Source organism: Octopus bimaculoides, chromosome 5 (genome assembly GCF_046866305.1).
Source record: "Octopus bimaculoides isolate indiv1 chromosome 5, ASM4686630v1, whole genome shotgun sequence".
In the NCBI taxonomy this organism is placed as follows: domain Eukaryota; kingdom Metazoa; phylum Mollusca; class Cephalopoda; order Octopoda; family Octopodidae; genus Octopus; species Octopus bimaculoides.
The window spans coordinates 99,417,789-99,444,406 of record NC_142932.1 but is presented as its reverse complement, the minus strand read 5'-3'; the positions used below and the strand labels follow the sequence as shown (position 1 = coordinate 99,444,406).

Genomic DNA, 26,618 nt, shown 5'->3' with positions numbered 1-26,618 from the left:
TGCAAGCAGGATTTGAACTCAGAACATGGTTTTTCACATCAACACAAAACCACAAATTTGATGGAGGGAAGACGTCCGAGTGTGTGTATGATGGAGGGGGTGTCAATTGAACTAATATCGAAATGTGGCAGGTACTCATGCAATCATTTACATGCAGTTTAGTGATTAGAGGACAATCTTAAAGAGGCTGAAGTTGTATGAGAAAAAGAATGTACGGAGTGAAATGAGATAGTGAAGATAATAGGGAGGAAGAATGACAGATGGATCGAATAGGTTTGGATGAAATAGGATCTGTGTGGTACTTTGGAAAGGTACCTTGTGAGTGAATTTAGTAGATGGAAATGAAAACTACATGGAAGCCAGTCGCGTGCACATGTGTATGTGTGTGTGTGTAACTGTGTCTCCATGTTTGTCCTCTGCCATCACTTGATGATCAGTGCTGGTTTGTTTATGTCCTTGTAACTTCGAAGTTTAGCAAAACAATAGAATAAGTAGAGACTAAAAATAAGTACTGGAGTCAATCTATACAACTAAAACTCTTCAAGGCAGTGCCACAGCATGGCCGCAATCCAATGACTAAAATAAAAGGGATAAAAAAACTACAAGTATCTAAGTTAATAGACAAGTGAAATGTTTGAACATTGATGCAGAATAAATAAATAAATAAATAAATAAATAAAAACAAAAGGCATTTGTTGCAGCTGTGTTGTAACAAAATCTGTAATTCGTTAAATACTGCAAAAACTTAATAAAAGACAATAATAAATTATTATTGCATTTACTGCCCTTCTTGGTTCCTCAATAAAACTCTTTTTTTCCATACAAAATGAAATATTTCATTGATGAAGAAAATAGTTCAACAGCTTAGAAATAAGCCAGTGATGCTGCCTTGTGGCTTTCTCTTAATATAAATATGGCATTCACCCCTGAAGTATTTCAAGTCTGCATAGATAATCATATGAGAAATATTAAACAATTGAATCTGGGAGAAACAATCGAAGCAAAATGTTTTAACGTGACATCCCCAAGAACATCTGCATTGCAATTGTGCCGATACTTAGAGTGAACAGTCCTTTGCAGAATAATAAGGTCCAGGATCCCAAGTGGCCAGCATGGATAAGAATCCTGTGGAAAGAGAATTAAAACCAAGGTTAAACAAATACAGAATTACATAAATACTCGCATCCACACAGCCTTTAAAGTAATCTCATGCATAACACATATCCACACACACACATGGCATAGCGCTATAGGAGCAAAATGTATTACAATAGAATACGTTTTGCTAAACAAAACAGTGAAGAAATTAAAGTAACCATTAACCCTTAAGCAATCAGATCACTCTGTCAAATGTAATGCTTATTTATCCACATAGGCGCAGGAGTGGCTGTGTGGTAAGTAGCTTGCTTACCAACCACATGGTTCCGGGTTCAGTCCCACTGCGTGGCACCTTGGGCAGGTGTCTTCTACTATAGCCTCGGGCCAACCAAAGCCTTGTTTGTGGATTTGGTAGACGGAAACTGAAAGAAGCCCGCAGTATATATGTATATATATATATGTGTGTGTCTGTGTGTGTGTCCCTAGCATTGCTTGAGAACCGATGCTGGAGTGTTTATGTCCCCGTCACTTAGTGGTTCGGCAAAAGAGACCGATAGAATAAGTACTGGGCTTACAAAGAATAAGTCCCAGGGTTAATTTGCTCGACTAAAGGCGGTGCTCCAGCATGGCCGCAGTCAAATGACTGAAACAAGTAAAAGAGTAAAGAGTAATACTTTTGAATTAATCATGTATTATCTTCTAATTTTGAGATTTAATTCTTAGAATGATATTATAGGGCTAGTGTTTGAACATGAAACAGATTGAATATTTTGGTTGGATATGGCCAGTTTAAATACTAAAGGGTTAAATTTAGAGCACAAAAGAAAGCTAAATTATTACAATACAGAATTATTACATGTATAATATAACATTTTAATATAATTATAGCAAGATGACTTGATATGAGATCACACAAACTACCTTATTATAAGATCTCTTGGATTCATTAACACTCAAGCTTTGTAACAGCAAGTTACAAAGTAAGCTCTATCAGTTATGTTGAATGAAAACATGTAAATGCAAAATGCAGAATGAGTATGATATGGTATATATATATATATATGCTAAATGTGCATTTTTCAATGCTGACATGGTTCAGAAAAGTCTATGTAACATCTCTCTGTGGATGTTACACACAAGCCCAATCTCCACAGGTCTAACCTAATTAATTTTTCTAAATCTTCCTTCAACTTGTGACACTTCTTTCCCCTCAGCATGCAACATTCTTTGCTATTACTCATTCATAACAACATAGTCATCTCTCCTGTATGTATTTCTAATACCTTTAATTTCTAATACCTTTAATTTCTAATTTCTTTCTCACTTCATTTCCATTCAACTTGCCTTGCAAGTTTACACATCACATCCAACAAATCAAACTCACCTCATTCCTTCTCCAATAACTGAACATCTAAATTTACAAATGTTTTTTAAACCCACCTCATAAACTGTGATTTTCATACACTTATCAAAATGAATAACAGACATGAAAATAATTAAAATCTTAAAAACTATTTTGTTCTCCCTTATAATGAGAATATCTACAAAGGATTAATATGAACTGGTTGTAATAGATAAAAGTTCATCATAATGCTTTGTAGAATCAATTCTTCTTCATAATATTGATGACAATTAGTTACTTACTCTACAATGAGTGGTCTGAAAGAACTGAGCAACAGAAGAATTAAAACAACTGGGAAGAGAGACTTGCGGAGATCACTACGTGTCCATAGCCATACCAAAAGAGCTGTTGAGATGTGTTGGATCTAAAATTTAACAAAATACATAAAATTAGTAATCTCATCCAAAATTTTTTCATAGTAATAATTTATGAGCTATGGTAATAATTTATTGCAATCACATTGTTCCAACTCCAATCCTACAATGCAATAAATTGGTCAACTATCAATACTTTTAATTGCTAAGAATTGAATGTCACTCACCAAACTGACATTTGAGTCAAAACTCATTTGGATAAACTTCCAGTCAAACTCAATACCTCTTGCTCCAACCCAAAGTGGAATAAACCTGCAAGAAAAAGTTATTTCAGAATAAGATTAAATATACTATTTAATCTAGAGCACATTACATAAGTGTAATAAGATTTCTGGAGATTTAATTAATGTTCCAAATTAATTTTGCTATGAAAAAGTCATTTTCCTGAAGAATGGAGTTAACTTAAATGGTTTTATATAATACAAATTTCTTTCAAGCTGATTCATAACAACCTAAAACAGCAGTGAATGAAGAGACTGAGAACATATAAATGCAAAGCAACAAAGTGGAAGAGTTGGCAACCAGCAAATACTTAAATAATACTAGTTTCCTTTTTGAACAATTTACTCCTAATTTCCAGTAAAAACTACCAGTAAATATTACGAAAAGACATTTTTCAATAACAGATATACTATTTGTCTTTAGAAAGAAAACTAATATAGTTTAATTTGTTTTAGGTTTGTTTTCTCATGCTGGAATAGGTTGGATGGATATTATTTGAGGCATTGTTTTACAGTTGGACGTCCATTCTGAAGCTCACCCTTGTTTTTCAAGTAAGGGAACACTTATTCCACACAGCTTCAAAGGCACCAAAGTGCCTGGATGATTTGTTGACAAGAAAACTGACTACAACACTGCCTACCACGCTTTTGTTCAAGTAATATACAAAATGTAAACACACACACACATACATGTACAACAGTCTTATTTCAAGTCTACTCACAAGGCCTTGATCAGCCCAGAGCATTGGGCTTACAATTATGAGGTAGTGAATTCAATCCCTGGACTGGCTTGTGTGTTGCGTTAGTGAGCAAGACACTATTTCACATTGCTCCAGTTCACTCGGCTGTAGAAATGAGTTGCAACATCACTGGTGCCAAGGTGTATTGGCTTTTGCCTTTCCCTTGGATAACACTGGTGGCGTGGAGAGAGGAGACTGGTATGCATGGGCGACTTTTGATCTTCTATAAACAACCTTGCCCACACTTGTACCTCAGAGGGGAACTTTCTAGGTACAATCCCATGGTCATACATGACTAAAGGGGCATTTATCCTAAATATATATATATATATATATATATATATATATATATATATATATATATATATATATATATATATATATATATATATGTATATATACACAAGGTCAGCAAAATTTGGTGCTATTTAACAGAATTTTGTAAATCTCATATGAACAAAAATCAGTTTCAATGAAGTTTAAAAGTATAGAGAAATAAAGTTTCAAGCAAGACAACTTACCTAGTCATAATAAGTTCAGCTGTAGCCCAACCCATACCAGCAATAAGAAACTTAAGTTGACCTTTAGCTGGAATGGAGTTCATTAGAAGATAAAGACCTACAAGGTCAGCAAGATCAACAAAGCATTTCAGTGTTTCCTGTAAGAAAAAAGTAGAATTCCAAAAACTGTAATTTTAAAAAATGCTGATACATTGGAATATTGTGACATATGTATTAGGCTTATGATCTGGAAACAGAAAAGGAAACTTAGAGTTACGGAGATGACTTGAGTCAGGTAGAAAGTGTTTTATGTGATGAAATGGAAGATGTGGAGACTTTAACAAGTGAATTGATAACATAAAGACTTGAATCAAATAGGAAATGTTGATAGGAAATGTGAAGATTTTGAATAATTAGTTTTGTAAAGGCTTTTGAAGTGGTTCATCCTAATATCTTAAAAATTCCATGATAATATACAGAAACAAAGTTTTAAATGGAAGTAATATTATATAAAAAAAAGAATTTAACAATGCTGCAAAAACTATAAAGTAATTTCTATACCTAACGCAAATGTAAAAAAACTCAATGACATTCTTTATATAAAGAAAAAAAGGAAAAGAATCTAATAAGTTAATAAAATTTTTACTCTGCCAACTTACCCCTACAATATCCAAAGAATCAGAACTAAATTCTGTAGCTGGAAAGAAGGTTGCTAACACCAACATCTTACATAGTTGAGTGAAAAGGTATGCAGTCCCAGCCTGGACACATTTCCAGAAGGCACTGTATTCAGCCCTAAAATGTATTAAAAAACACATAGCAAATATCAAGACTGCTTAACAAAAATCAGATACTCATTTTCAGAAAGTGTTTCAGATCTGAACATCTAATTCAGTACAAAACACAAATGCTGTCCTATACCATTCACCTTATAGCATTCACATTACTTTGACTAATGTATTATTTATTCATTCCCATTATTTTGAATTAAGCATGCATTATCTAAAAATATGCAATCACATAATTGAAATCTCAAAGCTATAAGCTTTGAGATTTCAAGTATGTGATTGCATATTTTTAGAATGACATTGTAGAGTAGATGTGAGAAGCTGGATCTGGCCAATTCAAAGATAAAACAGGTAGAATATTTGGACCATATATGACTGGTTTAAATGCCAAAAGGTTAAAGTACTTTTTACGCATCTAGAAGAATATACCTAGCATGCACATACGCATTTGGGCCACTTTAGAGAAAGACAATAATAACATTATCCAATTGACAAGTTTTCACTCAACACTATGACCAGTCTAACCCTTTCTCTTCCACTCTACTGCATCTGACTTTGCCCCTCTAAACACCAGATTAATAGTATACCACCACATGTTGCTCCAACTCAATGCACTAACCTTCCCTACTTCCACTAGCTTTACACTCACTAAACACTGCCTACAATTACATGCTGATACTTGTTTTTAATCAATCAAACCAATGAAGGAGCCTCAAACATTCAGCCTGCAGCAACATTTAATCTGACCTCAAGTCCAGTTTTATCAAAGGAAAACATTATCAATTTTTGATTTAAAAATATTCTGTAAAATATGTTTATATTGCTAGCATGCATTCAAAGTTAGATGCCAATTAGAATTATGATTAGAATTGTGATTAGACAAACCAATTAGAATTGTGATTAGACAAACCAATGATTCTTTCACAATCTCAGAGTTCTTACTTAACCTTTAAACATTCACATTATTCTGTCAAACATAATACTTATTTATTCACATTACTTTGAATTAGTCATGCATTATCTTGTAGCTTTGAGATTTCAATGATGTGATTGAGTATTTTTAGAATGACATTGTAGTGTAGGTGTGACAAGCCAGATCTGGCTAGTTTGAACATAAAGCAGGTTGAATATTTGGGCTGGATATGGTCCATTAAAATGCTAAAAGGTTAATACAACTGTATATATCTAGTACATATAAATCACAGTATGTGTGTGTATATTGACTAACACATACATTTCCACAATTCTCAACCGATTTTCACCAAACTTTATACACACATTACTTATGTCCCAAGAATGATCATGCGTGATAACATTCTGCCCAGAGCTCCTGCATAAATGGACATACCAGGAAAAACGATGTTTTTCTCTAATTCATTGTATGTACATAGTTTTTTTGTGTGTAGAGTCTTCCACATATTTGTAATCTATATGGTCATATATTAGCATTAGAGAATATTTTCTGGTGTCTTTCACATTTTTTTGGTTTATTATTTATTTATATATTGTGATTGTGTATTTTTACTTTCTATATTTTTTTTATGTGTATTGGTGTGTATTGAGTGTTTTGGTTAGAGAATATTATAAAAGTGAAAGGATTTTGTCTATTTATTTATTTTGACTGCTTCCCATACTTTTTAAATCTATATGGTCGTATATTAGATTTAGAATATTTCTTAGTTATTTTCACATTTTTTTTTTATTTATTATTTATTTATATGTTGTAATTATGTATTATTACTTTCTACATTTATTTTATATGTGTATTGGTGTGTATTGTTCGAGTATTTTCATTAGAGAATATCATAAAAGTGAAAGGATTTTGTCTATTTATTTATTTTGACTGTCCACTTGCAATGGTGATTAAATTGACCAGGAACACTGTACGTGATGAATATCCAATACCAAACAATCTTAATCTCCATATTTAAACTGCATTAAACTTTAGCAAGCTTACCTTTACCTATTCTGAGTTACTTGAAAGGTGATGTTCCTTTCCCGCTCTTCTATTTGTTTATACCTTTGTTTACCTACCAATGCGTTGTTTCACAGGATGCTTATTTACCCATCCATTGCTTCAAATACATTTTAGCATTGTCGTTCTAGCCTTTTTTAAACAACCACAAGAAATTTCACTTTCATGTAAAACAACTATATTTTATAGTCATTATCTGCAATCTACTCCCAAAACACTTCTGTAGCTCTACTTTGCATTGCTTGCAAATTTATATGTTCTATGATCATTAAAGTGCAACGACCTCCACAATAGCCAGCCTTCAATTTGATTTTCTGTTCTTAGGTTAATCAGAAACAGATTGCTGTGCTACTCATAAACCTTCTCAGTAGTTCAATTGTTTAGTGAAAAATACCACCAAAGCAATTTAAACCATACAAAGGACGGGTGCATTTGCTAGTATATATATATTTCATAAACCATGTCGATGAATTTTGACCATTTAACTCTGCATCTCTGCTCACACTTCATGTTCCTTCCTTTCTTTATTGTTAATAAACTTGTTACATATGAATCCCTTTAATCATTTACTTTGACTTACGTTATGAAGAGGATTTTTTTAGGAATAACTGAATCTATCTACCCTGTAAGATCTAGCTTATGCTTCAGTCTAGCCCACAAAGCCAAACAAGTTTGATATTGCTGTCTCGCAACCAAATCTCTCTCAAATCATGCAATATCATTTTTAAAAAGTACACATTGAATGATGTCATCCTAGGTACAGTATCTGAACGAATGACATACATTTGATCATAACGCTGCACATTTCAAGCTTATCTGATGCTAAACAACTTTCTTCCCTTCACATACCAATATTACAATGTTTATTGCACTACACTATGAGACCTACATAAAACCAGGTGGACTGGGTTGTTAACAACTAGGTACCTATAGTTAGTTGGTTGATTGCTGTACCCTTATTAATCTACTTAATTATGTGCCATTACCATCATCTTTTTCCCCAGTACACTATATTCTCAACAGAGGGTGATACAGAACACAAGTTATGTCACGGACTGTCTTGCAAGGTTACATCACTAAAAGCCTTGGAATGCTGATATAATTACACTTCTAAAGTTTCTGAAAGATTAACTAGGGAAGTATTAAAATAAACAATGTTGGAGGTGTCACAATTAAAAAAAAAAAAAAAAACAATTACTACTGTAAAGCATAGAATGATACTAAAAATGAGACTGGTTATAAATAGTAACCAAATTCCCTAGGATAATGCTCTAACGTCTTAAGAACAGGATACATTGGAGAACATAATCCAACACAAGGCGGAGGTAATGAATACGTATACCACCGGTTTTCGGCGCAACTAAACCCCTAAAACTAACCCTAACCACCGGGTGTACGTATTATTTATCTTCGCCCCAACACAATTCTAAAAAGGAAGAATCTATGCGGCTCGAATACCACTGAACATAAATCTGCTCAGTTGGGGCTGACATGGAGCTAATCTCTACGTTAAAGTAGGTGGGCACATTTCAATGATAAAAAATTCGAAATTTTAAGAGAGTAAATTTTAAATAATTGTTTCTTACAGATATGAATTTAAAGCATAGTTATTATTAGTAAATAATCTAAAATTTACTAGTTTTTCGTTTGGTAAATTTCTCCTCGCTAAGGAATGAATGCCGTTATTTCGGTAAAAAAGAAAGCACAATAAAAGGGAAACATTGTCATATAGGCATATATATATATATATATATAAATTATAGTGGCCTTATATAGTTATATACAGTTAACAAAGTATATTATAACGATTTGAGAGTCAAATTATTACGTTTAGAAAGTTAAATTAGAATTAAACACGATGGACCATGCTTGTTATTTACACAGTCGGTGAAACATGCAACGATGTTGATGTTCGTTTTCACTTTCATAAAGTTTTTAATATATATTTTCTACTATACTTACATTCCAGAACATCTGTACACTATTACGTAAGGTACGTATGCCAATGCGACACAGTTCCCGAAGTGAAATAAAGTCATAATTGGAAGCCGACAGAAATATTTTCTTAATCAAGCAACGAAACGGTGTAAAAGGGAAAAAAACCCAAAGCTAATACATAACTACACATTTTGTTCGGTAACTATCTTAAAGCTGACGAACTTTACAAAAACAAAAAATATAAATAAACACAGTGACTCACTTAATACATAGATCTTTGATTTATTAATTTTATATCAAATATTATATCAAATTATTGATACTTCAATGAGAATTGTGTACGCACGTATTTCCGGCCGGAATTTTTTAAAGCTGGATACTTACACGCATTCAGTTTCCTGGGCTCTTACATACTTAAAAACCATCCCTCTGAAATTCCTGTTTTTTTCAAATTTCGTACAATGTGTTATTAAAAATGAATATTGGTTATTGTTTTCTTTTTCATTATTTTTTTTTTTTCATTATTTTTTTTTTCATTTTTCTTCGGAAATTACATAAACTATTTTATGCGTGTATTTATGACTTAGTTACCGTTTCCAAGGGAAACATTCTTACCATTTTGTTTCTTTAAACGTAACAAGAAAAGTTAGATGAAATGTCGAGACAATTCTCTGCTAATCAGGTAACGATTGTATTTATCCATTTTCTCTGCTTCTACCTCACCGTGCTTTATTTTTACAATGATTGACAATACACACACACACATGCACTATAAATGTGCATATATGTTTATACATGCATTATACAGTTTTATGTAAGTATGCCTTATATATATATACATTCCCCCCCACACACACACATTGTACAGTTTTGAACCATATATATATAAAAAATATAATTATAATCAGGGGTCAGCTAAGTGTCTTGCCACGTACTGAATTAGAAATAGACGCTAATGTCTTTTCAACTACCGTATATATATATAGGTAAGATTCAAGGATCAAGGTGTAGGAAGAGAGTAAGCTTCAAGCCTTCAAGCAGTCCATAGAGGGTATAAAAAACAATTTTCAGGAATAATAGTGGTTTATTGATGTAGAAGGTTGTAAATTTTCCCCCATATCAAAGTTCAATAAGCTGAAAAGATTGTTTTATAGATTATAGTTAGCAGCAGGGGTTGCTGTGTATGCAAAAAGAAATAAAAAATTAGGAAATGGAGTTGATAAAATCCAGGTTACATATGTTTCATAGCTAGCAGAACCTTGAAAGTAGTAATTATCCGAATGAGGGGTAATGCACTAGCTATTCATCAGGCCAACAATATCTTAATCAAAAGTTTACATTGTCATCAAGGGATCCCATGTTGACTCACAGGAGATTTAATTGGAAATCATGCAAGTCAACATGGGATCCCTTGATGACAATGTGAATTTCTTTTGATTAAGGTATCTTTCGCCTGACAAGTGGCTAGTGGATTACCTCTTGTTTGGATAATCACACCTTCTGAGGTTCTGCTAGCTATGAAACATATATCCTGGATTTTATCTACTCCATTCCTTAATTTTGGATGTGTGTATGTGCAGAAGACAGGGAGAGAAAGGCAAGCGCAGTACATAGGAAACAGGGAGATACATGGAGAGGGATGGTCAATGTAATGTGTAAGTGTAGAGAGCAATATCAATGGATGAAGAATGGCTAATAAGTGAAATAGTTCCATGTAGCACCACCACCATTATCATCAACATCAACACAAAAACTACACTAGTTCAATCTCTGGTATTACTAGTCAGTGACTTCTTAATGGCCAACAGCTACAACAACAATAGTACAAACAACTCCATCTGAAATGAAAACCAGTCACATGAGAAAGTGATGCTCTTGTACATTTTAAATGTTGACTGAATTATCTTTGATCCTAGATCAATATATATGTATATGATGGCTATCTGCTATGGACCAAGGAAGACCATCACATGATCATTAAGAACATTGTCCACTCAGACAAAATTATACTTCACTTTTGTGACTCCACTAGTGACTAATAATCCCAGTTCCATAATAAACATAAATGTCTGTAGATATTGCAGATCAAGCTTCCCCTATTCCCTACACTGCTGGTGTTTATTTGAGCAGCTCACTAAGTTCAGCATGCAAAATGCATGTTTCTTTGAAAATACCTACTCCATCCTTTCTCATTACCTCCATTAGTTAGTGATAACTAACATTGCTTTCCCAATTAACCGCTCATATTTCACATGCCTTCAATGAGGGATGTGCACAATCCTTAAATTGTAGTCTTAATTTCTGCTTGGGACACTTTCCACAAACAAGTTCACCATATAGCATTCCCAAAGTTTCTGCTTCTCATGAGAATTCTAAGACCCCCTGATGGGGGCCTTAACTTCCAAATTTTAGTCATTTTTTATAATCCAAAACTAGGTCAAAAGTACTAAATAGATCTTTATGAAATTTGAAATTATATTCTATGCAAAAGGACAGATGTAATGCAGTATATGTTTGAAAATGATGGGGGGCATAAATGAGGCCATAACCCCCATGAAAATTTATATATTTTTGCTGTTGATGAAATTTTAACCATACATATCAAACACAAATGATGTAATATTCCTAAAATTACAATTTCTTGCGAGTTAGTAAGACCCCTTAATGGGGGCTTAACTCCTACAATTTAGTCTTTTTTCCTAAGCCAAGGCAAATACAATTGTAGTCTTGGAAGCTGTAGAGTCACTCAAGGATACAAGATGAGCATTATTTGTAATTCAATGGTACAGTAGTGTAAGAGTTTGCTTTGAGATATACTTACATTGTGATTTCTGCAATGTGGTGCATAAATTATCAAGTAAAGGAGATGCATCTTTGCCTCAACTGATTCAGTTGCAGAGTATTATTTTGAGTAAGGTTATTTGGTTGCAGACCTCCTTTGAGTCTTTTTATTATCACTGGGTCAGATATAGTCCCTAGATGGTGACATTCATTTCAAGGCCTTTCCAGATAAGTGATTGGTCATTCAAAGGGATTTATAGATTGCAAATTTATTCTGTTCAGTTACCTATAGGTATAGTGATCATTGGCAAACTCCAGAGGTGACACTTTCATTTCCCTTTAGCCCTCACGTCACACAGTTGTTAATGTTTATTTAAATTGGGTCACGCCCTTCAAATTGCTATAGATTCATAATGCATCGTATGGCTGTGCCGATCACCTGTATGGTGAGGAATCCTACATTGGAGAGTGGTAACGACTAGGGTAGGCTAGCTGACTGCTTATTGTGGTTATTCGTCTTTTGGTTTCCTCTATCTTTGCTCTCTTTTACAAACCCAGTGAACATTCATATATTTCCGATTTCAAATATGAACAATGGATATATGACACAAGTTAAAAAAGATTCCCAACAATTCAACTTCTCTGGTTGACTTTAAGACCCCACCACCCTAATAGGGGCCTTAACTCACACATTTTAGAGCTCCATGTGCTCCATGTGCTCCATTTTTCAGGAGCAAAATCCTTTGAATAGGTTTTATAAGATTAGGATTTTGGAATCTGGGTATAAAGGTGATTAGTATGGGGTAAATATGTCATAATTAGAATTTTTGTTAGGGTATGTAAAGAGGGAAAGAACCCTCATTAAAATTCTTAATCACCAATTTTGATGAAATTTGAATCCTAGATATTCCAGCTCATTAGAAAATATAAAAGAAAAGTCTAATTTTACTATTCCATGTGACACGGACAATGCCAGGTATCCCTGCTAGTTTATTATAAGAATAAGGATTTAACAAGTTTAATGAAAAGTATGAATATGGTTAAATGTAGGTATAGGAGAAGTATAGAAGTAAAAAGTAAGAGCTTTAAATCTTTTACATTAACTGGGAATACAATAAGTGATTACTAGAATATAATATTTAGTTAAATCGTTGTACTGGAATTACCAGCAGAATGTAGAGTAAAATAAAGAATTATGGAATGTGATACCATGTAAAGTTTCATTAAGTGGTAAATTTAGAATAGGAAAAGTAAATAAGCATTTCAGAGAAGGATGTAGGATGGTATCATCATCATCATCATCATCGTTTAACGTCCGCTTTCCATGCTAGCATGGGTTGGATGATTTGACTGAGGACTGGTGAAACCGGATGGCAACACCAGGCTCCAATCTAAATTTGGCAGAGTTTCTACAGCTGGATGCCCTTCCTAACGCCAACCACTCAGAGAGTGTAACTATCATAGTATAAGAAGAGGCATGACAGGGTGCTCTATGGATTAAATTAAATTAAATATATAATGCACCTATAGTTTATGTAGATGAGAACTGTGTGGAGAGATTCAAAGTGTGACATTTAGACTTATGATAAAATCAGAATGTTTTGAAAAATCTTTGGGCATAAGTGATAAACACATCATTTTGTCAATTCAAGTAATTGTGGTGAATAGTGTAATAGGATTTGTATAGATTCTTTTAAACATAACCAACAAGATGCATGGCTTCCCTAGTATGACATTTCAGTATTGATGATAGACCTAGTAATATTATATGGTACACTGTTTCTCTTAAGATTGTGTATGTGGTTAGCTAATCGGGTAGACTTATTGTGTTTAGTAGATTTAAAAGAACTCAGATGAGTTATCCATGTTTAAAACTGACAGTGGCACCAATGTATATCCTGACAGAGTTTTATTGTTTGTTAAGGACAGTGTATTCATAAACATTATTAAATCTACAGCAGTTGCCTTGTAATGGTCAATTATTATGCATTTTACAGTCGCATCCTTTCCTGTTGGACTTCCATTATGTTTGATTATTAGTATTATTACTAAGACATCTATCTGGGGTTAAAATAATGCTGTCAGATTCTTCTCTGTCACATTTGTTATATTCCATAGAGTTGTCAGTATTATTATTATTATTATTATTATTATTATTATTATTATTATTATTATTATTATTATTATTGTTATTGTTGTTGTTGTCATTATTATTATTATTATTATTATTATTATTATTATTATTATTATTATTATTATTATTATTGTTATCATTATTATTATTATTATCATTATTATTATTATTAAGACAGCAAGCTGGCAGAATCATTAGCATGCATTTTTTTAATTGCATTTCAAGTTGAAATTTAGGCAGCAAAGCAGCCTGTGCACTAACTGTATGTACCTATTACTTTACAGTGTGTGTGTGTGTGTGTGTGTACACACACATACGCATGTGTGTATGTGTGTGTAAGAGTGTGTGTGTGTAAAAGAGTTCATGTGTGTGTGTAGAAACAGACATTTATATAGGTAGAAAATTGATAGACCATAACTCACAAAAATATACACAAGCAAACAAATATTCACAGTGAAAAATTCTGTCTCATACTCTATAAGTGTTTATAGTGACATAACTTGCATACACGCACACACACATGCACGCGCACACACACACATGCATGCACACACACACAGACACACACACACACATGCACGCACGCACATACACACACACACACAGACACACATTTATACCAGGTTGAGTCAAAAGGTTTTTCATATTTCTGGCTTTAATTAATAGTTCAAACAAATTACATACAAAAAGTGCTTATTCATCAAAATATATACCATCATATTCTATTGAATATTGCCATCATTGTGTCAGAAGCTCATTTCTATACTTATACAATTTGGCTACTTTCGAGGCAAAAAACTCCATGGACCCATTTTCAACATCATCCACATTGTTGAACTTCCATTTATAAAGGAAATGAGCTATACCTCAGTAAAGGTGGTAATCTAAAGGTGCAAGTTTTGGACAGCAAGCAGGGTGAGGAAGCACTTTCAGCCCTTCAAATTCCTCAAGTTTGTGCTTGGTCACATTGGTAGTGCATGTTGGGGCATTGTCATGCTGTAGGAGTGTGCATCTTCAATTGATCAATGTCAGGTAGCAAGTTTTCAAAGCATTATATACTCACTATATTTGTTGAGCATAAAGGTTAGTATTCACAGCATGACCATCTGGGATAAGCTCAAAGTACAACACACCCTCCAAATTTCCCCAAACACAAAACATGACCTTCTGTTCAAACTGCCCATGTTTGACAACAGGTTCTGAACCCTGACCAGAATGGATCCACTGATTTCTCTTACTAGATCCATTTTTCATCCCCAGTTTTGAATCTGTGCCAAAAATGAGCATCTTGAGGATTTACCAGCAGTTGTTTGCAAATGTTCATGTATCATTGAGTCTGGGCATTGGTTAATTCATGAGGAGCCTCTCATCAATGTCTGTTCACAAGGCCGAACTTATGGTGGTGTCAGTTGATGGTGTTTTGTGAAAGACCAAGTTTTACCAACAATCTATTTGTGCTTGTTCTTAGCTGTTGGTCATGTATTTCAAGCAAGGCCTCATCTTCCATAACAAAGTCTCCATGACCTTGGTTTGTCTTCAAGCCTGATGTGATCTTCTTTGAAATGTCTGAATCAGTCTTGTGCCAGCCACATATTCGTTGACGGTTCCTGAGCCTTCCACATCATTAATATTTTTTGCCACTTCCCTTGCTGTCAGTTCATTTTAACACAGGTAGCATAAAATAGCTCTAATTTTTTTCACCATTCATTATCAAAGCTGTAAAATAAAGAATAAACTATTAATGCTTATATGCTATATAAAATAAAGAATTATAAACAATTAATGTTTATAATAGTGGGGCCCATGAATATTTCATGAAATTAATAGCAAACCTATTGGGTTATTTCTGAAAACTTTATCAAAAAAATCTGAAAGCATAACCTGTGTTGTGTCTGTATGGAAAGATAGTTGCTCATCTGCTTTTCATTGAAAAGTGAAAGAAATTGGAATATGGTGAGGTAGACCCAGGAAGACATGGGATGAGGTGGTGAAGCATGATCTTTGAGCCTCACAGAGGCAATGACTGGTGACTGAGATCTTTGGCAATGTGCTGTGCTTGAGAGGACCCATCAAGCCAAGTGCACTCATGCTGGTGGCACGTAAAGAACACCTTTCAAGCATTGTCCCACACAGAGGCAAAGTGGCTGAGTTCCTTTCAAGCATTGGGCCTCATGGAGGCATAGGGCCTCATGGAGGCAATGACTGATACTTTTGGCATTATGTCATGCTTGAGAAGAAGACCCATCAAATTGAGCAAAATCACAGTTGTGGCAGATACCAGTGTCATGCAAATTGGCACCCATGCTGGTGGCACATAAAAGCACCCCAGTGTCATACAAAGGACACCAGTTCTGGTATGTAAAAGCATCCATTACACTCTCAGAGTGGTCGGCATTAGGAAGGGCATCCAGCCATAGAAAACCATGCCAAATCAGACTGGAATCTGGTGCAGCCTTCCAGCATGCCAGCTCAGTGAAACCATCCAACCCATGCTAGCATAAACAACAGTCGTTAAATGATAATGATGATGAGGGTGATATACTTTATACACAATTTTATAGACTTAATTCACAATACTCATAAAATAAATATTCGCTCTTATTTTTCCATTTTTCCCTAAACAAAAAGATATCCTGTACATATGATACAACCTTTAGTTAAAATTGCATATATCTGCCACATAAATAAGATTGACTCTTTCACAGAATTGCACTTATGCACGTATGTTAAGTGATAGATGATATAAGAAACTTAGTTCAATTAAAAAAAATACACTTTTCACTATCCATTCACCACCACCACCACCTTCACCACCACTAATACCACCATCATCTCTCTCTCTCTCTCTCTCTGTCTCTCTGTCACTCACTCTCACTTTCTCTTTCTCTCACTGCCTTTCTTTAACCTCACCATCAGAACATCACTCCGCTAAAGTTATATTTCAACTCTCCTCCTCTACCATCAACTAACTTTTTTAAACTCGTAATAAATATTACATTCCTTCTACCTCACGTCATGGACGCTTCTCTCTCCCTCTTTTCTTTCTCCCTCTTTCTGTCTCACACTTCATCTTATCCTCTTTTTCCCCCTCCTTTTTCTTTCTCCTCTCCTTCCCTTCAACCAATCACGTGAAAACATTACAATTACATTCCCTCTACCTCACATCATGGACACTTCTCTCTCCCTCTCTTTCTCTAGTCACATGAAAGCATTACTGATGAGCTAAGTAACACAATGACAAACAGAATTATTATAAAATGTTATATATGTGAAGGCACATGGCTCAGTGGTTAGAGCATTGGGCTCACAATCATGAGGTAGTGAATTCAACTCCCAGACCAGGCTGTGTGTTGTGTTTTTGAGCAAGACACTTTATTTCACATTGGTCCAGTTCTCTCATCTGTAGAAATGAGTTGTGACATTATTGGTGCCAAGCTGTATTGGCCTTTGCCTTTCCCTTGGATAACATCAGTGGCATAGAGAAGGGCAGCTAGTATCCATAGGTGACTGCTGGTCTTCCTTAAACAACCTTGCTTGGCCTTGTGTCTCGGAGGGGAGCTTTCTAGGTGCAAACTCATAGTCATTCATGACCAAAGGGGTCTTTACCCTTTATGTTATATTTGCAAATAAGCAATAAACAATTCAGCAATGATTGGACAACAAGTTGTATCAAATTAATGATACAACATGGAGATACAAGTTGCCAAATAGCATCAGTGAAAATTAAAAAAACCTTTTTGACTCTATTGGGTACATATAATATATATATGTGAGCATGTGTGTGTGTATGTGTTTGTATGTGTGTATGTATGTGTATGTATGTATCTTAATTCTAGTATATCATATTATTATCTATATTTTAATCTTAGCTGAGCAGCAGCCTTTTGGTTAAGAAGAAGGTGTAGTTTTTAAATTCTCCAAATTACAGGCCATAACCTGAAATCAGTAGTCATATTTTACAATTGTCAGAAGCACAAAATTGCATAACCTGAGGAAATTGTAATGCAGGAGATGCCTGCATATGATTTACAGCAGGCAATATTTGAATTCCATTGGCAATGTTACAACTTTTCTTCTGTGATTTTTTTCCAACGTGTGTGTGTGTGTGTGTGTGTGTGCAACACAAGAAGGTATCATATGCAATAACTAGTGACATAGTATCTCTGTAAACTGCTACAAAAACAAAGGAGATGTATTAGAGAGAGGAAATTACAGTGATATGAAATTGTTGGCCAAATTATGAAAGTCAACAAAAGAGTCATAAGCACAACAGCTCAATGATAGAATTAGACTAGATGTCATTTTTCTAGTAAGAGGAATGCAGCAGAAGTATTTAGTAAAGAATAGTAACTCTGTGTAGCACTCACTGACATGAAAGCCTTTGACTGGGTACCATGCTTAATAACCTGGTGGTCACTTAAGAAACAAACTGTAGATTAATGGCTTATGAGAGCTGTATGTAGAAAGATGGACTCAGTAATATGAAAGTCAGTGATGAGTACAATTAGGAATTTAACATCGCTGTACTTCACTGTACTCATTACCATTTAGTCACACTAAATATTCAATCCTCAGACCCTTACTATTCATCATGGTCACAGACGAGTTCAAGACCAGCTGTCCATGGCAACTCCTATATGCTGATGATCTAGCTCATATGGCTGAATATATAGAATTCTAACTCTTCTATGTCTTACTCTTTGTCTCTTCCCTACTTTCTTCCTAGTTCACCAGAGTAAATAAACATACCTGAGGCTATTGAATGCAATCTATATTTACACTGCTATCCCACCTCTCAACCATACATTTCTGGCCTTTCTGCTGACATTGCTATATCTCCTTATTCCATTCCTCAATCTACATGCCTTAGGCTACAATGTACTCTGTTAGTGCCATGAGAAAATACTTTCAGTATCCTCTGTAAAAGTGGTTGGTCATAGGAAGGATATAAAAAAACAAAGCCAAATGACACATAAAGTCTTTAAGGGCAGTAGTGCCCAATAAGGAATGACAAATGATGACCTATCCAACCCATGCCAGCATGGAAAGCAGGCATAAAATGATGATGATGACAACAATGATGACAACAATAACAGCAGTGTGTGTGTGTGTGTGTGTGTGTGTAGTCTCTTAACCAGGAGAGAAGGCCTTTTTCAAGGTTTCTAATACTACTGGGAAAGAGGAAAGAAAGTTTCCCAAACCAGAGGCCCATCCCAACTGCTTGCTACAGAGTGGACCTGGACTCTGCAAGAGGAACCCAAGTCACCAGATAGAAGGTGTTAAACAGGACAACTGGAGGGTCCATTCATGTCTTCCAATTGCAGTGTAGTGCCAATAAAGGACAGAGGACAGGCTACATGATTCATAATATGCTGTTCAGATTCAGTGTCTTGTGTATCATAAGTAAAATCGAATTTGACTGTGAATTAGGTAAATTTGATCTGCCATCCACTTTACACCACTACCTGGTCCTTCATTGTCTAGCAAGAACCACTCTGTTTGAACATTTGAACCAAGTCTCTATTCTTGGGTTAACTTTGTTCTTTTTCTCTGCTAGTCTTAGAACTTGTGAAAAGGGTCATCTATGCTGCCCTTTCTTTTCTGAGCCCTGCCTCCACTACAACCAAAAGAAAAAGTGAGAGGCATGAACTGTATCAACTGAGTTATCCATAGCATAAATCTAGTAGCATGCCTAGGAAAGGGTGTGGGATGAGGCAGTCTATCCCAGGTGACACTTTCACAGGGACAGCATTTTTTAGGTCTGCTGTATTAGCATGTGTAGGCTGTATTGAAATATAGGGTGGGGGAGTGCAAATTCAAGGGCTGCCCTGGGTTGCACACACTCTATGTCACTGTATAAATACCAGTAATATACTATAATACCAGTAATATACTAAATTAGTTAAATGTATTTCTCTGGAAGACTTTCTGTAACTTTTAGATTCACTTCTCCAGAAAACAGTTCTTTTACCTGGTCAACTTCTTTTTAATATTCATCTATTACAGTATGAAGATGGCTTCTGCCGATCAAATCGCTGGGAGATTCCAAATAAATTAAGCCAGGTAAAAAATTTTATTTCAGCATTTCTTTATTCAATTTTCAGCATTTCTTTATTTTCTTTACAATTAAATATGATTGTTATTTTGCTAAGTAACTTAATTTTATGTTTCTCACACTGTTGCAGCTGTATGCTATATGGGTGTCTAAAGGAATAAAAATAAAAATAAATATTGTGTACACCATAAGAATTCAGAATCTTCAAGAGGCATGAAATAAATCATTTTTAATGGTGGAACTCAAAATAGACAATCATCATCATCGTCGTCGTCATCATCATCATCACCATCATCATCATCATCATCATCATCATCATCATTTAACATCCATTTTCCATGCTGGCATGGGTTGGACAGTTTGACTGGAGCTGGTCAGGAAAGGGACCGCTCCAGACTCCGTTGCCTATTCTGGCATGGTTTCTATGGCTGGATGCTCTTTCTTATGCCAACCATTCTACAGTGTGTACTGGGTGCTTTTTATGTGGCACAAGCACCAATGCTTTTAACATGGATCCAGCATGAGTGCCTTTAACATGGCACCAGCACCAGTGCTTTTGACATGGCACCAGCACCATAAAGTTATAAATAATCCTTTCTCTTATAGGTACAAAGCTGAAATTTTAAGGGAGGGGGCTAGTTGATTATATTGGCCCCAGTGCTCAAATAGTATTTATTTTATCGCCCCCTGAAAAGATTAAAGATAGAGTCAACCACTATGAAAACAAAGTTATAAATAATCCTTTCTACTATAGGCACAAGGCTTGGAATTTGTGGCGAGGAGGATAATCGATCACATCGATCCCAGTACTTGACTGATATTTAATTTATCGACCCTAAAAGGATGAAAGGCAACGGTGACCTCGGCAGAATTTGAACTCAGAATGTGGCAATGGACAAAATACCATTAAGCATTTCCTCCAGCGTGCTAACGATTCTGCCAGCTCACCGCCTTAATAAATAATAATAATAGCATGTAAAATATTGGGGTTTTTTGTTGTTTTCTTTAACCCAATATTTACATGCTGTTATTAATAGCTTTATCAAGGCAGTAAGTTGGCAGAATCATTAATGTGCCAGACAAAATGCTTAGAAGCATTTCGTCTGTCTTTACTTTCTGAGTTCAAATTTCACTGATTGACTTTAACTTTCATCCTCTCAGTGTAATCAACTATCGCCATACCCTTCCATTCATACCCTTGTGCCTATAGTGAAAAATTATTTATAGTTTTATTTACTTTTAGTTCTACTATTAAAAATAAGTATATTTTGTTACATTTTGAAATTCTACTTTTCTCTTCATTTTCCTGACTTGTTTTGGAACAGTTGTCTCCAATATAAAAATTGCATATATTCGCTGTATATTCTCAAACACAGGATTCAGCAAATTTAATCACTGATTATTTCTCTAGCCTTTATGTTTAGGGAAATCTTTATTTCAAATTTATATTTTTGATCAATCTTTACAGTCTATTCTCACTCTCCACCTCCATCCCCACTCTCTGTCTGTCTGTCTCTCTCTCTCTTTTTCTCTCCCCCCCTCCCCCCTCTCTCTCTTTTCATTTCTTTTTCATTTCTTCTTCATCTTACAAAAGAACTGTTTATTTCAGTATCCAAAACAACAAGATGGATTCACAGTTGTCATTGCAAACAATGACGGTCATCTACTTGAAGGTGTAAAGCGTTCAAAAAATTCTCCATGGGGTAATTTCGTTGATACCTGGGATTTCCCTTTAAAAATACCAGGTATTTTTATTATTTTGCTTACAACTGTCAACTGAATTTGAACCCATAAAAGATACACAAGTATATTAGATGCCCCACCCACTCCTGATTCAGCAGAGCATGTTCAAGAAAAAAAGTTTTTAGTGCATTAACCTTTTAGCATTCAGATTACTGTCAAAAGTAAATCCCTATTTATCCACAATGTTTTGAATTAATCACAGATTATCTCATAGTTTCAAGATTTCACTGTTGTGATTGTTTATTTTCAGAATGACACGGAAGAGTGTGAGAGGTTAGTGTAAACATGAAGCAGGTAGAATATCAGGGCCTAATAAGGCCAGTTTGTGAAAGTGCAGGGTTTAGTGGTTAGGACATTTGATTCACAGTCATAAGGTTGTGAGTTCAATTCCTGGTAGCATGTTGTGTTCTTGAGCAAGGCACTTGATTTCACATTGCTCTAGTCCACTCAGCTGGCAAAAATGAGTTGTACCTGTATTTCAAGGGGCCAGTCTTGTCACATTCTGTTTCATGCTAAGTCCCCCTGAGAACTACGTTAGGCTAGAGGTACATGTGTCTGAGGAGTACTCAGCCATTTGCACATTAATTTCACAAACAGGTTGTTCTGCTGATTGGATTATCTGGAACCCTCGTCATAATTGATGGAGTACCAGTTCAATATGGCCAGTTTAAATGTTAAATGGTTAAAGCTAATGGAAGGTCCAACTTTGCATATAGGACCTAGGGTTATTTTATTGAGACTTTTTTGCAAATTGCGCATCTTATATACCAGCTAACATGGAACTTATGATTACTTGTATATTTTATATATGAAATTGCAAGATCATAATTAAAACAATAGCTTCCTTAGAAATAAACCTCAAATATTTTTTGTCATTATACATTCAATAATTATTTCTGCACTGTAGCAATTAAAAAAGAGCATTACATTTGAAATTGTTTTGTTTTGTTTTGTTTTATTTTTCTTTTCTTCTTTTTTTTCAACAACATTAAAAAGCTGTTTCAATTTTTATTTTTTGAACTCATACATAACTGCTTACTTTGCAGGGAGCTCTGGACTGAATACAACTGCTCGGAGACAAGCATCAGCAAAAGGTTTAAGCAACCTGAAGGAAAACTTTGATAGACAAATGCAAGACTTTAACATTGAAACTAGTGTAAGAGAGTTTTCAAAATGCAAGACTTTTGTATCTTCATATAAAATGGCTGTGTGGTTAAGAAGCTTGCTTCCCAACCATGTGGTTTTAGGTTCAGTTTCACTGCAAAGTACCTTGGCAAGTGTCTTCTACTATTGCTCCAGGCTGGCCAAAGCCTTGCAAGTGGATTTAGATAGAAACAGAAAGAGACCTGTTTTGTGTGTGTGTGTGTGTGCATTAGTGTGTGTGTATACACACACACACACACACACAACTATCTACACTAATCATCTCCATTTTTCACTTTCTCCCACTGTATTGTTCTCCATCTTTAACACCTTGCTTATTTGCTATCACCCTCAATACCCTTACATGTTAAAAATAGCAGCCAAAACCGCTATAAAGCCATTATATCACTCATATCATCACTCTCTAATTATAATAAGAGTGGCTGTGTGGTAAGTAGCTTGCATACCAACCACATGGTTCAGAGTTCAGTCCCACTGCGTGGCACCTTGGGCAAGTGTCTTCTACTATAGCCTCAGGCCGACCAAAGCCTTGTGAGTGGATTTGGTAGATGGAAACTGAAAGAAGCCCGTCGTATATATGTATATATGTGTGTGTGTATGTGTGTGTGTGTGTTTGTGTGTCTGTGTTTGTCCCCCCAACATCACTTGACAACCGATGCTGGTGAGTTTACATCCCTGTAACTTAGCGGTTCGGCAAAAGAGACCGATAGAATAAGTACTAGGCTTACAAAGAATAAGTCCTGGGGTTGATTTGCTCAACTAAAGGCAGTGCTCCAGCATGGCCACAGTCAAATAACTGAAACAAGTAAAAGAGTAAAAAGAGTAAAGAGTAATATATATATATATCTATATATATATATATATATCATCATCATCATCATCATTGTTAATGTCCGCTTTCCATGCTAGCATGGGTTGGACAATTTGACTGAGGACTGGTGAACCGGATGGCTGCACCAGGCTCCAATCTGATCTGGCAGAGTTTCTACAGCTTGATGCCCTTCCTAACGCCAACCACTCCAAGAGTGTAGTGGGTGCTTTTACGTGCCACCAGCTCGAGGGCCAGTCACGCGGTACTGGCAATGGCCACGCTCAAAATGGTGCTTTTTACGTGCCACCTGCACAGGAGCCAGTCCAGCGACACTGGCAATGGCCTTGCTCGAATGATTTTCTTACGTGCCACCAGCACAAGTGCCAGTAAGGCGATGCTGGTAACGATCACGCTCAAATGGTGCTATTTACTTGCCACAAGCACGGAAGCCAGACAGCTGCTCTGGCAATGATCACGCTCGGACAGTGCTGTTAGTGCTCCACTGGCACAGGTGCCAGTCATCAAATATGGTTCAATTACGATTTCGATTTCACTTGCCCCAACAGGTCTTCGCAAGCAGAGTTTAGCGTCCAATGAAGGAGAGGTTGGCATGGGTGCCAGTCGTCGAATTTGGTTCGATTTTGTATATATATATCATCATGATCATCATCATCATCATTTACTGCCCGTTTATTTTCATACTAGCATGGGATGGATAGTTTGACAAAAGGTGGCTAGTCAGATGACTGTGTCATGTTTGATGGTCTGCATTGATATGGTTTCTATGACTAGATGCCCTTCCTAAAGTCAACCTCTTCACAGAGCGTAGTGAGCACTTTTTATGTAGCACCAATTGCAGTGCAGTCATCAAACATTGGCATTTGTGTTGTACAAGCATTCATCACTATAATCCAGTGACATACAGATGTCTATTTATGGTGACTTTATTTGTCATTCCATCTACTGAAAGTCTTATAGCAACAGAAGAGTGGCAATGAGTGCAAACCTAACCAGCTGGAAGTGCACAGTAAATTACAACTTCCACTTGTCAACTTCCCTTCAAACTATGCAGAGCTACAATGGGATTGAATAGTCATCTGAGAGGTTATAGATGCTATGTCGGAAATGCCATTGACAACAAGGAAGCACATGGAGATGGCAATCATCTGTAAAGAAGGAACAATCGCTATGTATATACAGAGACACTCATGCATGTCTCTTAGTATTTTTAATCCTTTTGCCATTCTTAGTCCAAATTTCATGTTTTTTTTTTATTGTATTCTTCATTCTTTAGTTAATCTGTCACATATTCTATCAGAGATTTGTCTCCTATGTATGCATGGGTGTGTGTGTATGTTGTATGTGTGTGCACATGTATGTTGTGGAGGAGGGTTAGGTCTAGTTTTAATTGTTTCTATTGTGCTTTATTTAGTTTCATGTTTAAAGGATTATAAGGGTCATTGATCTAATTTAGATCTAGCTCAAGGTTTTACTTTATTATCAGTATCAGATGGTTGTGGAATTGAATGCATACAGGAATTATTGGGTTAGGTGTTTGCTAGGAATTACCTTGTAGTGGATTTGTGATGTGGATGTGTGTGTGTGTGTGTGTGTGTGTGTGTGTGTGTGTGTGTGTTTTATTACTTTGTGAAGCAATCTATTAATATAGCAAACTATTTTCTGTTGTAGTCCTTAAGAAATGTAATGAAAAAAACAAAAAAAAATGATGTACCAAAACCAAAACCAGCTGTTGCAAAAGATTGCTCACCTCGCAGTGAAACCCCACAAGCAAATCAGCCTGAACAAATTAAAGAAGAAAAAGGAGAAAACGTAACTGATGAAAAACCAACTGATACTGAATCTAGATGTAGTTCTCGCAAATCTGCTGCTGACGTCCAGGCAACTGAAGCAAAATCTGCAACTCCAAAACCCAGCGAGAGACCAGAATCAAAATCTTCCTCTGTTCACTAGTCATTTCCAACCAGCCTCGATAAATATCTTAAACTGTCCAGTTATTGCCAAAAGCTTTGTAAATAAATGTCATGTCATTTCTATGGCATATTTGTACCCACACACTGTTAACCGTTCATTAATTTTTATGAACCATATCTCTTAGTATGTTTGAAATATTTTAACAATAAATGTCTTATCCTAACTAAATAGTTTTCTGATATTTTTCTCCTAAAATAGTGGTAAGTGGCATAGAATTCTCAGACAGTTAAAGATATGATATAGTTTCAAGTAACTGTTGAAACTATTTCCAATTCACCTGTAATATTAATGCATTTGAGAAAGACATTTCACCTGCCCTAAAATTTTGAGTATCATCATCATCATCATCATCATGACATGGGTGGGACAAATCAGATTTAAATTTTGGCCTAGGTCTCCATGTTTGAGTATATCAATGTTTGGGTATATCAATGATCACTTCTAACTCTGGTATGTTTCTGTCTCCCTTTTTCTTTTATGTCTGCCATACTCTTCTCTATTCATTAGTGACTTTTTCCCTATTGTTTTTAACATTTGTGTGTAGCTGATATAGCCATTAATTACCTTTAATCTTCTACACACTGCTGTCATTCACTTGTAACCTAAGCATCTCAATACACAACTAGAACCCTAAAACTTACACTCCCTGATATGTATTTATGGTAACCAAACATATCTAATATTACCAAAACTGCACCTAAACACTAGATTTTCCCTGTTGGGCATGAAAATACCTAGATAGCTGGCTCTTCTTAAAGCTAAAATATGATTCACATTGGAATACAATTCATTATCTTTGATGATGATGATGATGTTACGCACAAAGACATTGAAGACTACATACAAAAAAAGCCACCTAAGTTATTCACAAAAACTAACCAACATGCTACAACCATTGGTCT

The 26,618-nt window shown here is 35.3% G+C and overlaps 2 protein-coding genes across 2 annotated transcripts; one reads left to right on the top strand and one right to left on the bottom strand.

Moving 5' to 3' along the window:
• Positions 1 to 691: 691 nt before the first annotated feature.
• Positions 692 to 9,218, bottom strand: LOC106867887 (BOS complex subunit TMEM147). Its single transcript, XM_014912948.3, has 6 exons — positions 9,061 to 9,218; positions 4,995 to 5,130; positions 4,357 to 4,493; positions 3,042 to 3,126; positions 2,743 to 2,864; positions 692 to 1,125 (listed from the first exon to the last, which is right to left on the bottom strand). The coding sequence occupies exons 1-6, from the start codon at positions 9,135 to 9,137 to the stop codon at positions 1,011 to 1,013; spliced, it is 672 nt and encodes a 223-aa protein (XP_014768434.1). The 5' UTR covers positions 9,138 to 9,218; the 3' UTR covers positions 692 to 1,010.
• Positions 9,219 to 9,418: 200 nt separating this feature from the next.
• Positions 9,419 to 25,884, top strand: LOC106867892 (uncharacterized). Its single transcript, XM_014912959.3, has 5 exons — positions 9,419 to 9,718; positions 19,958 to 20,014; positions 21,616 to 21,751; positions 22,796 to 22,905; positions 25,414 to 25,884. Exons 1-5 carry the CDS (start codon positions 9,692 to 9,694, stop codon positions 25,693 to 25,695), a joined length of 612 nt encoding a protein of 203 aa, XP_014768445.1. The 5' UTR covers positions 9,419 to 9,691; the 3' UTR covers positions 25,696 to 25,884.
• Positions 25,885 to 26,618: the final 734 nt, after the last annotated feature.

Excerpts from the sequence above, each read along its gene's own strand:
- LOC106867887 (XM_014912948.3), bottom strand. The coding sequence starts at position 9,137 with ATGACTTTATTTCACTTCGGGAACTGTGTCGCATTGGCATACGTACCT. Across the intron at positions 5,131-9,060 it reads GTGTACAGATGTTCTGGAAT|GGCTGAATACAGTGCCTTCT; the intron begins GTAAGTATAGTA and ends AATACATTTTAG. Across the intron at positions 4,494-4,994 it reads ATTCTTTGGATATTGTAGGG|GAAACACTGAAATGCTTTGT; the intron begins GTAAGTTGGCAG and ends TTTTTCTTACAG.
- LOC106867892 (XM_014912959.3), top strand. The coding sequence starts at position 9,692 with ATGTCGAGACAATTCTCTGCTAATCAG. Across the intron at positions 20,015-21,615 it reads TTCCAAATAAATTAAGCCAG|TATCCAAAACAACAAGATGG; the intron begins GTAAAAAATTTT and ends TGTTTATTTCAG. Across the intron at positions 21,752-22,795 it reads TTTCCCTTTAAAAATACCAG|GGAGCTCTGGACTGAATACA; the intron begins GTATTTTTATTA and ends CTTACTTTGCAG.